General features: G+C 35.4%; 2 protein-coding genes across 2 annotated transcripts in view; both read left to right on the plus strand.

The window, feature by feature from the left end:
• Positions 1-6,440: 6,440 nt before the first annotated feature.
• Sirup (Starvation-upregulated protein) lies at positions 6,441-7,473 on the plus strand. The gene has a single exon (XM_067785628.1). The coding sequence runs from the start codon at positions 6,551-6,553 to the stop codon at positions 6,914-6,916; it is 366 nt and encodes a 121-aa protein (XP_067641729.1). The 5' UTR covers positions 6,441-6,550; the 3' UTR covers positions 6,917-7,473.
• A 138-nt stretch (positions 7,474-7,611) lies between these two features.
• The window catches only part of LOC137251288 (transmembrane channel-like protein 7), a 28,054-nt gene continuing 20,782 nt past the window's right edge, over positions 7,612-14,883 (plus strand). The window contains exons 1-3 of the mRNA XM_067785613.1: positions 7,612-7,904; positions 8,110-10,527; positions 10,615-10,841. Of these exons, the coding sequence (XP_067641714.1) occupies positions 10,144-10,527; positions 10,615-10,841 (611 nt within the window). The 5' untranslated portion in view covers positions 7,612-7,904; positions 8,110-10,143. The remainder of the gene's footprint in view (positions 7,905-8,109; positions 10,528-10,614; positions 10,842-14,883) is intronic.

A 14,883-nucleotide genomic window follows, 5' to 3' on the forward strand; every position in this document is an offset into this window, starting at 1 on the left:
TTTTAATTTGTATAACAATCAAAAAAATTTTTTTGGAAATAATACAGCTGAAAAACAATCAAGTTTATCAAGAGTATTACTAGGTGCGTTCATATAACCGCGTGTGTAAATGGATATAATTTTACACCTTATAAGTTTATATGCTATCATGAGTCCCCCTAATAAGAAAATGACAATGACGACAATAGAGAGACATACGAAACTACCAAAGAAAATGTTTATAGAAATGTTAAAATTTTGCATCGAAGATAATCGATATTTCAAATTTAATGATAAAATTTACACCCAGCTGAAAGGGTTGCCAATGGGATCACCGACCTCACCAGTGATTGCAGATATCGTGAAGAGTTGTTGGAGAATACAATGAAAAAGTTAACAAGAGTACCAAGATTAGTCACGAAGTACGTGGACGACCTATTCGCCATAATAAATGAAGATGAGGTACAAAACACACTTGACGCATTAAATTCCTATAACAAACATATAAAGTTCACAACGGAACTCGAAGACGACGGAAAATTGCCATATCTTGACTCAATTATTATTCGACGAGGCAACCAATTGAAGTTAAAGTGGTATAAGAAACCCACATCTACAGGACGAATCATTAACTTTCATTCGAAACACCCAAAGACGATGATAATAAATACAGCAATGGGCTGTATACGACGTATGCTAAATATATCAGATGACGCTTACCACGAAGAGATCAAAGAAGAAGCAAAAGTATTATTAAAAAGTCAAGATTTTCCTGAAAATATTACAAATACCCTAATTAAAAGATGTACATCACAAGCTAGTCAACGGGAATCACAAAAACCTGAAATTTTCAAGTCATTATGTTATGTACCAAATTTATCAGAGCGCTTAGCAAACTCGAATTGTTATAATAAAGAAAAAGTTAGAATAGCGCACAAGCCAATTAACACATTAAAAAATTTATTCAACAAAATCTAAGGTATCTCAGGCGGATAGAAGCAATGTGATATATAAAATACCATGTAATGGAAATGACATGGAATCATGCAATAATATATATGTGGGCACAACCAAAGCTAAATTAAAAACTCGAATAGCCCAACATAAATCAGATTTTAAACATTGCCACGAAGCAACTCACCAAAAAACAGCAGTTATGACACATTGTACGACGAAAAACCACTCTCCGAACTTTAACCAAACAACAATACTTCAGGAAGAGAAACAATATAATAAGAGATTGACTTTAGAAGTACTTCATATTTTAAACACACCGACTAACATACGAATGAATTACAAAACGGACATTGATAACTGCGCGAGCTACTACAAACTCTTGATAAACAATATGCGGACAGTGACTAGCTCCACGTTAAACAGCGAAGACGTGTAAAATAATGTATGTAGAGAAATGTTCATGTTTGTTCAATTTTTTATGTCAATTGTATTTTTATTTTATGTTTCTGTAATTTGTTTATAGTTCAAAGCCCTGAAGACGGTTACCGTGTGTAACCGAAATATATTGGTAAACTAAAGAAAAAACAATCTTTGGTGTTTTACTACTAAAAATTGGACTTAAAGCCGGTTAAACAAATACCTTTATTTTATTTTATTTTAATTTATTTATTTAATTGGTTTTTACTTACTTTTAATCTACTTTTTGTTTTATTCTACTTTGTTTTATTTTTTTTTTACCTTATTTTGTTTTATTTTATTTTGTTTTATTTTATTTTACTTTATTTTATTTAACGTTGTCTTTTTCTATTTTTCTTTTTATTTTTATAAATCATATTTTGCTTTTTTATTTTACTTTATTTTATTGTTTTTTAATTTGTTTATATTATTTGATTTAAACCTCTTTATTTCTACTTTTACTTTCTTTATTTACTGGGTTAATTTTCAAAAACGCCCTACTCAGAAAACTTTTGAAACACGATCTATTCCAGAACTCGTTTCATTGAGCCCTATCTCGAGCTTTGGTACAAAAACGCCCTATATGAATATAAATTCAATGTGACATTGGCCTTTCATGAACAAAACCTGAGATAGGGGGTTTGGTTACTGGCAGCCAAGATAGGTTGACATTCCATTCAGCAGCCGATCAATAAAAAAAGATCAAATTGATAACAAGAAAAATATCGGAACAGAGGCTTAAGATAAATTTGAAAAATATACATTTCTGGTCCTAAAATAATCTTTTCTAAGGGTTTCAAAAAGGGAAGCGAGACGCCTTTTCAGGAAGAAAAAAGCAGAGGAGGAAAGGCGTGAGCACGAGGAGCTTAAGCTGCTAGCCACAAGGAATAACGCCCGAAAATTTTACCAAAAAATTCGGCGACAGACGGAAGGTTTTAAGACCAGGGCAAACTCCTGTAAGAACGAAAGCGGCGACCTTGTAACTGATGTCCAGAAAGTACTTAGATTATGGAGGGAACACTTCTCTGCTCTCCTAAATGGAGACAGCGATTTACCGCACAGGGATGACGAACCCGACCCGGGAGAAAAGGCTTGGAAGAGATATACAAGGTATAATCGAAACAGCTGTCGCCTTGTCGGTCCTGATGTCACGTTGTTTAAATGTTTCCCGTTGTTAAATAAATTATAAATTAAAAATTGCTTCAAATAAATGTTTTCATAACACGGGCAATCCCCGCTTAAAAACTCATATATTAAATTAAATGTAATAGAACAATATAAAACAAAGCGAAATGAAACAAACCAAAATAAAATAAAATAACATAATAGAAAATAAAATTAAATATAATAAAACAAACTTAAATTGAATAAAACAAAAAATGAAATAGAATCATATATTGCTACAAAAGGCTAGGTACATTCCCAAACATCAGAGTGCCGATATGTTCCTGTTTAACCCTTTCAGGACCGTAAGAAAACTACAAGTAAATTTTGTTGTACGACTGTTTTATTTAGTTCATTTGGAAGCAAAATGCATAAAAACAACTCGACTTTTAAATTCATTTCACGGTTTTTTTGTAATTTTATGGGAAAAATATTTCCCTATGGACCTCAATGGGAATTTCGCAACAGCAGGGAACATTGGTTTTCTAATAATGCAAACTTTAAAAATTTGTCGTGCAAATAAATAAATTTTGGAAAATAAATCATTTATGGAAATCTGAAAAGCAGTTTCTTTTGCTAGTATAGCAGAGGTGAACGTTGCTCATTACACATATGTTATTCGTCCTATTTTCAATCCGCTTCTTAGCGCAATTTACACACCTCTTCATGTTATTTACTTTTTGCATATTGTGCATTGGTAAACTTGGCTTCACACCGACTTGACTCTTCGGTTTATTCACTACGGACGGCCTGGCTCTTTGCCTACATGAAAATTCATTTATAAGACTTCGAGCAATATTTTGACGAAATCCTAGACTGCTCAAAACCGGTCTCTCTACAAGTTTCTTTTCTTGTAACTTTTTGTACACCAAATATGAGTTGCTCATAAGCAATATCCATTATATCGAATAAAGGCGTAAGTAGTATTATATCTTTGTTTTGCGACATAGCAGACTTTTCGCTGGTCCATTAGGTCAACGCCACCCATATATTTATTATATTTAATTATCATCTCTGGGCACGTAATATTTAGTTTTTCGGCCGACCCAGCCTTTCGCCTTTTTACGAAGCCTATTTCGATGGGTGAAATGAAATTGGCCAATATATGAACGGATTTTGCGTCCATCCATTTGACCAACGATATGCCCTAAAAACCTTCCCAATGGATTTCCCCCCTGGACATATGTTTGTCGAACGGCAATGTTTTTGGCACCATTTTCCATATCCTGGGCAAGATATTCTTGATCTTCTTCGTCGAGTTGTAGTTCATCTTCTCCATTACTATTGTCAGCCATGAGTACCCTTCAAAAAACGCGAGTACTCCATAAATAATGTAAGGAATATTCCTTTGGGAGTATAGGAGTATTCCAAAACTAATCTGCATTCATACAAAAAATGTGCTCCAATTAACATTGCGATGTCCTAGGAGAGGAGTAGGTGATCCCACTCTCGCTTTGTTTGGAGTATTCCATAGAGTACATACGTGAGAGTACTTACCAAAGTACTTTCACTGTAGTACTCCATGGAGCACCCACAGAGCATCATATGCCAAAGTACTAAAGAGGAATTATGTCGGAGAGAATTATCGGAGTGAATTTAATTTAAAACGAAGGTAAATGAAGAGGGGCAATACAACTTTTATATTTTTTACTACGAATATTCTTATGTTATTTAGCATTTGCGTGAATAAACTAATATTTCTCTATACTATAGTATGTATACATAAAACCAGTGCGCGGTTGCATTTTATCAGAGTTGCCATAGTAAAATTTTATTATCAGTTATTTGTATGCAATATTTTACTTTTGGCAACTCTGTTCGATCGTCATCGTGTCGTGAATTCGGTCGTTAAAAAACGAGCAATGATCGGCTGATGGTGGTCCGCAAACGCATTGCAAAGGGGTATTGTTATGCGGCAGTTACTCACGAACGTACGTACCAAAAACGTGTCAGCTGACACGACCTATCTTATGAGTGTGCAATGTAAACGAAAACTCACTGACGTGCAACGCCCGTACGTACGTAGCCCGGAACGTAGAAATCAAAACAATTTTAATTTTTTCCGTAAGAACGTGTCAGCTGATCGCTCTCTCACTAGACAGAGTTGCCTAGTAAACTTTTGTGCGCTAATTTTTGAACGTTTGCAGTTTTATGCAAAAACACCTAATTAAAGTTTGAAAAATTGTGAAAATAATTCGAAATAATTATGTAAAAGTGCTGATTATAAATATTTAATCTATTTATACTTATTTAATATGTATTCCGGCCTTTTACAATATCAAAAATTAAATTGGAAGAAGTTGATGTTTCCATAAGCATACATGCAAAATGGTCAATGGCAACAGTGCTTATCTGTAAACAATACACACACAAATATGTTATGTACATGTACACAGACGCACACATTGATTCCTACGCTCTTGAGAGTTCGGTCAAACGTGCTTCGTACGACAAACGTCCTTACGTACGGCACTCGTCGGTGGGTAATGCGGCAGTTACCCACGAACGTACGTAGAAAAAACGTGTCAGCTGACACGACCTATCTTATGAGTGTGCAATGTAAACGAAAACTCACCGACGTGCAACGCACGTACGTACGTAGCCCGGAACGTAGAAATCAAAACAATTTTGATTTTTTCCGTAAGAACGTGTCAGCTGATCGCTCTCTCACTAGACAGAGTTGCCTAGTAAACTTTTGTGCGCTAATTTTTGACCGTTTGCAATTTTATGCAAAAACGCCTAATTAAAGTTTGAAAAATTGTGGAAATAATTCGAAATAATTATGTAAAAGTGCTGATTATAAATATTTAATCTATTTATACTTATTCAATATGTATTCCGGCCTTTTACAATATCAAAAATTAAATTGGAAAAAGTTGATGTTTCCATAAGCATACATGCAAAATGGTCAATGGCAACAGTGCTTATCTGTAAACAATACACACACAAATATGTTATGTACATGTACACAGACGTACACATTGATTCCTACGGGCTTGAGAGTTTGGTCAAACGTGCTTCGTACGACAAACGTCTTTACGTACGGCACACGTCGGTGGGTAACTGCCGCATAACTGCCGCGTTACTCACGAACGTACGTACCAAAAACGTGTCAGCTGACACGACCTATCTTATGAGTGTGCAATGTAAACGAAAACTCACCGACGTACAACGCCCGTACGTACGTAGCCCGGAACGTAGAAATCAAAACAATTTTGATTTTTTCCGTAAGAACGTGTCAGCTGATCGCTCTCTCACTAGACAGAGTTGTCTAGTAAACTTTTGTGCGCTAATTTTCGACCGTTTGCAGTTTTATGCAAAAACACCTAACTAAAGTTTGAAAAATTGTGAAAATAATTCGAAATAAATATGTAAAAGTGCAGATTATAAATATGTAATCTATTTATTTAATATTAATTCCAGCCTTTTACATCAAAAATTAAATTGGAAAAAGTTGATGTTTCCATAAGCATGCATGCAAAATGGTCAATGGCAACAGTGCTTATCTGTAAACTATACACACACAAATATATTATGTACATGTACACAGACGCACACATTGATTCCTACGGGCTTGAGGGTTCGGCCAAACGTGTTTCGTACGACAAACGTCCGTACGTACGGCACACGTCGGTGGGTAATTGCCGCTTTAGAGTACTCCAACATGAAGAAAATGGAACACGTAATCCAACAATTTTTGCAGGGTAGTATTAGAATTTCATGCTGAAGGAAAATCGCCAATCGCTATTGGCGATATTCTGCCAGAGGTGATTGTCATTCAAAAGAATCGATTGAAGGAAAATCGCCAATCACTGATATATTTGGATTGCAATAGCTATAGCTATTAGCGATTTGTCAATAGCGGCGATGCAATCACCAATAGCGAAATATCGTTCCATCACTAAACAAAACAAATAACAGCTGTTGTTTTGCGAATTGAGAGTAGAAAACGTTAAAATAATTTTTTTACTATTTAGCAAACTAAAATCGAATAATGAGTAAAATATTAAATATAAGTAAATATACTGGTAGATTATGTCATTCAGTAATGAAGCAAGGCTCAGGAGGGGACTTGCAGGCCAATTGCGTAGCCTTTTCAACATCGCCATGCGTCTGCAATGATGCCAATAAACCCAAGGAGAAAAGTGAGCGCACAAAGCAATTTGAGAAGAAATTACGTGCTAAAACGCCACTGGGAAAGTTGGACGAATTCTCACAACATCCATTCCAAGAAAAGGAACCACTGAAACCATGGCCGAATGCAACAAATCCGCACACTGGTGAAATTGGTGGACCGGCTGGCCCAGAGCCCACACGCTATGGCGACTGGGAACGTAAAGGACGTGTAACTGATTTTTAGAGATTTTTGTTTGTGCAAAATGTAATATATCTTTTAATTAATAACTAACTAATGATAATACTATAGTAGTTTTCGCAAATATGCGTTCTCCACTTCTGGTGTTTTGGGTTAACGTTGTGCTTAAAATAATTCTATTAACATAATCTAACTTGCACGAATTAACGAAAAAATTATGTTAAATTTCATTAATTTAATTATAAAATATCAAAACAAATATTGCAACAAATTTCTGTCGAAATGAAAACATGAAAGGTAACAGTGTTGCCAGCTCAGCAACGCTGGTGATTACTTTTGTTGTTCTCTGTTAGGATTAATACAAGGCGGTGGCGGCTCAACATAAATTTAAATAAACATACAATTACATTGTTTTTGTAATTTACTGAATATGTTGCAATTTAATATATTAAAATAGAAGAGAATACTTCTTCAATTTATCGAAATAAAGAGATGCTGGCAAATATTTGGAATTTTCATTTTGGAACAAGAGCAGAATACATACATTTGTCAAAAAAAAAAATAAATAAAAAATCGGACTTTATACGAGATTTTTATGCTGATTCCAACGGTATATTTCTTTTTTGGTGCATATGAAAGGTTTGGGGGTAATTCCATGTCCAAAGGCGAAATTATGAATTTTTCAAATCAAAATATCTCCGAAACTAGTGGATTGATTTCAAAAATTAAAAAATTGAAAAATACATACATATCTTTAACTTTTCTAGTCTTTATTTGCTAAAAATTTGAAAAAGCTCTTTTTTTGGTGGCCAAGGACAGTAATTCTGCGTAGAACACCTTTCTGCATAGGCGGCCTTCGGCCGCGCTTATAAAAAATAACCCTGGGCTACGGCATGCCAAGTCCGGGTGTATTAATCCTAACAGAGAACAAAAAAAGTAATCACCAGCGTTGCTGAGCTGGCAACACTGTTCACTTTCATGTGTTTTCATTTCGACAGAAATTTGTTGCAATATTTGTTTTGATATTTTATAAGTAAATTAGTGAAATTTAACATAATTTTTTCGTTAATTCGTGCAAGTTAGATTATGTTAATATACTAAATATAAAAAGTAAAGTGATGTGTGCGCTTAAAAGTTTGTAAACGTGCGGGAACAATATGTATCACACAAACCTGTTTTTCGCGGATAACTTCTAAACGGGTAAAAAAAGTTAACTTCCGCTTTCGGATTCCTAATAGCTGTCAAATTTTGTATGAAAAATCATTTACACAATTTGTATAAATTTACGCGCACATTTCATTGTGTAAACGCGGTAAACTCAAAGGAATGCAACCTTGCAGACATTACAGACGGCATTTTCATCAAAAATATCCAACATCAGCAAGTAAAGGCGTTTTAGTTTTGATTTTCCACTTAATCTTGGTATTTTTTAATGTGTATAACAATCAAAAAAATTTTTTTTGGAAATAATACAGCTGAAAAACAATCAAGTTTATCAAGAGTATTACTAGGTGCGTTCATATAACCGCGTGTGTAAATGGATATAATTTTACACCTTATAAGTTTATATGCTATCATGAGTCACCCTAGTATTTTTATATTTTATACTGGAGTAAAAATAAGCACGCGATTTGCTCATTTTTTTTTTTTTTTGTTTGGGTTTAAGTTACTCCCGTACCGTGTCTAGGGAGGTCGATTATAAATCTAATTATTTGGCCCATTCAATGAATTAAAGCGCCATCACCAATTACGAGATTTTTCTCTATTTTATTTCTATACTTGGCGTAGCCATGTGTTTTTCATTCCGTTATGTATGTATGTATGTATTTATTTTTTTTTTTTTTTTATGTATGTATGTATGTATTTATTTGTTTATGTTCACTTATGTTCCGTTAGTTCACTTTTAATTATGAGAATTTTTTCTATTTTATTGTTTGTGTATTTTTTCCAACATGTGGCGTGTTGCCATGTGTCTTTTGTTCCGTTATGCTTATTTAAACTTGTTCCGTTATTTTTTCACTTCTTTTTTAATTTTATTTTGCCGTTATGTTGCGTCACGTCATTCGAATACTTCCTGTTGGGAGTGCAGAAGCTTTCCCTAACTCTAGTTTAGGGAAGCATTGCACATCCCAACTCCGCCAATTCATCAGAATGGAGTGCAGGTGCCACCCTTAGGTCCATTTTAGATTTCGGCTCAACGAATTCAAGCCCAAAATTATTTGGTTGAGCCGAGGCTTGCACTGCACTGCACTACCACTCCGATGAAAGGACAAGAACGGAATCGGTTTGCTCGTTATACTAATATATTTATTGCGTAACAAGATTAACAATAACAAAAACTTATTTCTAGGAAAGTTATCGAAATATAATATTGATTGTATGATATTAGGCGGTCAGCACAGTCATTAGGCTGATAGTAGGAAAAGGTTATAACAAGTATTTAATTAAACGCTTGACAGTTTCAATTCCAAACTTAGAAGTAAGCAAAAGTTAAAATGTTCTGATGAAGGAGCTATTCAATAATAATACTTCAATTTTTTTTAAAAATAATTAAGTTACCTTTTTTTAATGAAAATTTTTGAATTAATCAAAAAAAAAAAAAGAAAATGTTATTAAAAAAAATAAATTTTGTTGTATAAACATTTAAAATAAATAAATAATAATATTAAAAAAAAAAAGAAATTAAAATATTATAAGTAAGAAACATGTTAAAGTATTAACCTAAATAAAAAAAACAATACATAAATATAGACCCTACAATCGTCAAATTCGACATGTAAAAGAGCCGTAACACATAAAGTTTGCTTTATTATAGTGAAGGGTTTCTTTGGGTTACTACTGGACCCTGGATTGGAGAATTCTTTACTTCAGCCCACAACTATATTTGCCGCGTTTCTTACCTTGGACGCCTAACAACGCCATCATATAACAACAGAACGCCTTTTCGCTTTCCGGCCCAGGTGCTACCGCCGTCTTCCTCAAAACCCACCAGATGCTTTTAATATCAACAAGCCCCGCCGAAGTAATTTTTCATTTCGAGCACTTTGAAATAACTGTTCCTACTGGGTTTTGCAAAATATATCATATAAATATTTACACATAGCCATGATCACAACAAACCAGCTCAGCTGATTTTCCAATTCCCTCTCGCCTTTCGACGACCAAAACGATGCGTTAGAAAATTATTGCATTTCCTTTGTATTAATTTTTAAGTTTAATAGATTTTGTGTTAAATTATGTATCATCCTCATTAAGAATAACAAATAAATCAAATGTCACGCAGCGGTCAAGAAAATCGGATGTTTGTATGCGAGAACAATGAAGATTTCGATCGGATTGAGGTGATTACAACATCGACGACGTCATCGCGAAGTGAACTCTACGAACAACCAGAAAGCATCCCAAATCTTAGCAAAATGGGTAATGGCCAAAGACTAAAGATTATCGCAAGTGCCACCTTCACAGTGAGTCCAATTGATGACGTTCGAAATAAGCAAAGTGATTGTGGCGGCAGTCGTGATGGTACAGAGGAGCACTGCGGTGATGAATCCATTGAATTGATAAGAAATTTCGATGGTCTGCGCACCAAGCGTGCCACATCGCCATTCGCAGTGCTAATTAATAATTTTAGTCGTGCAGCAACACCAACAAATATGGTAAGTCATGCAAAGATGTTAAAAGGATTTAAAGTATGTCATTAGATGAGTAATACTCATACGCACACTCTGCTAATCTGTCTGTAGGTACGCCGCTGGTCATTAAATTTGGCACGCTTCGATCGAGATAAGCATAGTAGCTTACGCGAAAGAACAATCTATCGTATGCCTTCACGTAAATTTGTCGATGTTGATGGAAAATTGCTGCCAACTAGCGGAGCAGATGCTGAAAATGAAGTTGAGCTGTTGGCTCAAGAAATTGAACAGCATGATGGACTAATGCAAGATACAGCGCTAAGTCATCAGCATAGACTGTAAGTGACCAAGATGTTAAAAAATAAGTAAATGTAAGGCGCGATTACCTCCGAAGAGATTTAAGGCCGAGCTTCTCTTCCAATTTGCGTCGTGTTCCTTTTTAATTTCTCCTACAAATTGGCGGAACGGGACCTACTAGTTCTATGCCGACTTAGAACGGCATCTGCAAGGCAGATGAGGTTTCACTAAGAAGCTTTTCATGGCAGAAATACACTCGGAGTGCTTGCCAAACACTGCCGAGGGGCGACTCGGTTAGACAAATCGTCTTCTAAATGAAAAACCTTATTTTTAAAATTTTGATGTTGCTTTGCCCGGGGTGTGAACCCAGGGCATTCGGTGTGGTAGGCGGAGCACGCTACCATCACACCACGGCGGCGACAAGATATGTTGATAAAATAGCATATTGACTGACTGTCGCAACCAACGAAAACTAGCACGTTTTCAAACTGCCACTCAAGAATGAAACGTTTCATTACTCGCGTGGAAAACAGGCACAGTTCGTTATTCATACATTTAATAAAATAGGATTATGAAAATAGGATTTTAGATCTTGTTGTACTGATACCTTCTTAAAAAAGTAATGAATGAATAGAGCCAAAATAATGAATGGTCTCCGAGTGAGCTACAAGTAGTCCCAAAATATTATTAAAAGCAATCCCGGAATAACCAGGAATTCATTTCAGTAGTCACAAAATAATTACGAAATCCAATAATACCCGATCATAAAAGTGCTCCTCCCCCAGCGGGTTAAGGGGTCAGAATATATCCGCGGTAGGTATGCCTGTCGTAAGAGGCGACTAAAATACCATATTCAAGGGGCTGTGTAGCGCCACCCTTCAGGTTGCCAGCGCAATATACAGCTTCTCCAAACGCAATTGTCAACTTCACCTATCCGCGGCGATTCCTGTTTCACTAACAGACGAGGCTCTGGCGACCCCAAGCTCCTCATGGAACTTGGGGGTGGGGAGGAAGGGATGGCCTGAAGGTTTACTGTGGCCATATAAATCGTTCCCGAGATGGTCGGGCTAGCACCTTAATGGTGCTGTGTTACCGGAGCGTACCGGATCTGTATCCGGCAAAGGACCATCATATCTATAACACGGGATTCAAGGGGTTGTGTAGCGCAATATATAGCTTCTCCAACCCAATTGTCAACCTCACCTTCGAGCGGCGAATCCCGTTTCACTAACAGACGAGGCTCTGGCGACCCCAAGCTCCTCATGGAACTTGGGGGTGGGGAGGGAGGGATGGCCTGAAGGTTTAATGTGGCCATATAAATCGTTCCCGAGATGGTCGGGCCAGCACCTTAATGGTGCTGTGTTACCGGAGCGTGTCGGATCTGTATCCGACAAAGGACCATCACATCGATAACACTCCCCAAAGCTTTAGGGGAGTAACCTAATCGCTACAACAACAACAACAACATATCTATAACACTCCCCAAAGCCTTCGGGGAGCAACCTTATCGCTACAACAACAGCAGCAACAACATAAAAGTGCTCCGTAATGATCTCGAAACAGTTATAGTTAACCCAAAGAGGTCCCTGGAATACTCGTTCCGATACTACACGAAATAAATCCTTACTGTGTCTCAATGGAACGCGGCACTCTCAAGATTTCTTGGAGCTCAATCGATGTATATGAGTTTGTATGGGTCAAATGAACGAAAATTTATAGCGATTCAAAGATACTCCCCCATATATATGACTCAATGACTTGAAACCGTTAATCGAAGTTAAAAGTTATAACACATCAAAAAAAATATTAAAAATGACCTTTACCCGGGACCGGAGGGTACCCTATTGTACAAAGAAAATATAGCTAGGAGATCCTTCCAGAGTATCAGAATGCAGATAGTCAAAAAATCTGGACATCCAGACATCTCACACTTCAACAGTTGAGTGGAATATCACCCTAACCTCCGCAGCAGTTTCCAAGATTCCCTATCTCAGAAAACATTTCAAAAACGCTCTCTATATAAAAATGTAGACTGTATACTTATCTTACAAGTTTATACATATGACAGGTATGTAAGGGGCCAGAAGTGTTCGCATGCATTTTGACGCGCTCAATCCGAACACGGAATCAGAATTGGTCTAAGGCTTGGTTGGGCCCTAACTCAAAAAACATTCAATCGCAAGTGATTTTTTTGAGGTTAGAACCGGACTACGGACTGTTGGTGCAACTTCAAAAGCGGATTCGGTTTCAACGCATTAAAACGCATGGTAGTACCTAAGTCGCATTACCAGATCAGTTCACTTTTTTGTTTGGACGTGTAATCTATAATCCTGCATTTTTTCTGTAAAACCTTATATAAGCTTGAAAAGTAAAAAAAAAAATTACACAATTAAAATAAGCAAAGAAGATAGACCACGCCTACATTTTTACTTTTTTAATTTCTATCTTCAAAAGCCAATATCTTTATTTTGGAGGGCAACTTCGAACAACAGGGAAATTAGATTAGATTAGATTATTTATTTATTACGGCCAGAGGCCTAATTCGTAAATTAGAAAATATTACAGCTTTTTATCTTATAGCTAAGGTTTTACAATATTCATATAATTTTGTTTTAAATACTGTTATTTGGTTGCAACTTTTTATATCCATAGGCAGATCATTGTAACTTTTCAGATCCTTGTAGAAAATGTTCTGTTGATCAATTTCAGTTCTAAAAAACCGCAATTTGAAATTATGTTTGCTCCTCGTATTTATGTTGTGAGTTTGCTCAACTAATGCTATATTTTTATTTAAATACTCAGGTACATTTCCATGTTTGATATTAAATATAAATTTCATGGAGTGGAAAAAAATCTTTTGTTTCACACTTAACCAGTCTAAAGTCTTCAACATGTCAGCCGTTCGTGTATCTCTAGGTTTCTGAAGAATAAATCTCATGCATCTATTTTGAAGCTTTTGGAGCTTGTCTACTTCTTTATCCGATATTATGAATAGAATGGACGGGCAGTACACGAAGTGCGGTTCTATAACTGATTTATATAAGATTATTTTGTACTTTTTTGAATGAATTTAGTTGTTCTCTGCATCACTCCTATTTTATTAGCAACTTTTTTAATTGTATAATTTATATGATCTTCAAATTTGAGTTTATTATCAATTATTATTCCTAAGTATTTTATACTGTTAACTCTTTGTATGACTTCATCATTTATTTTTAGCTCGGCTGTATCATCCTCATTGATATTCGTCCTTGTTATTATATTTAGTTTTATTTATGTTAAGTTTCAGTCTATTACCACACAACCATTTATACAAGTTATTTAGTTCATGTTGCATTTTGGCAAGTGCAGTATTAATATTATTTTCACTTATCATAATTAATGCATCATCCGCAAAAATTCTAATTTCACAACCTTCGATAGCATTTACTATGTCATTTATGTATATAAGAAATAATATAGGTGCCAATACTGAGCATTGAAGTAACCCTATGGGTACCTCTAATTCATCCGACGTCACAGCATTTATAACTGTTTTCTGCTTTCTCTGCTTCAAATAGTTGCGGAACCATTTAAGTTCAACATCAGTTATGCCAATCCGCTGCATTTTTTTTATTAATATCTCTCTATCCACCGTTTCAAAAGCTCTTTTGAGGTCAAGGAAAACTGAAACCACTACTTTTTTGTTGTTTAGCTCTTCTTTCCAATCAGATATCACCAAGTTCAGCGCTGCCAGCAATTTTCTGATAAATTTATCGTCTTTCGCCAGATGTAACTAATTCGATACCAGGGACGGAAAATAATAATTATTTTTTTTGGAGTCGAAAAAGTCCTGGTCAAAAATTTGTTCTAGGTGATGTGTTTGAGTTCCCAGGTATCCCTATAGCAATATCATGTCGAATCATGCATCCTTTTTATTTTTCGAACTTTTTCCATAAAAGTGCATATATAAAAGTAAAATCTGTATTGTTATTATTTTAGTCCGATAGAACTAGTTAAACTCGGACTTTTGAAAATAAAAGTCCGGAAATAAAAGTTAAATCCAGACTTATTTTTTAAGGCCAAAATAAAAGTCCCGCTTGA

This window comes from Eurosta solidaginis, chromosome 4, assembly GCF_040869045.1.
Source record: "Eurosta solidaginis isolate ZX-2024a chromosome 4, ASM4086904v1, whole genome shotgun sequence".
NCBI classification, from domain to species: domain Eukaryota; kingdom Metazoa; phylum Arthropoda; class Insecta; order Diptera; family Tephritidae; genus Eurosta; species Eurosta solidaginis.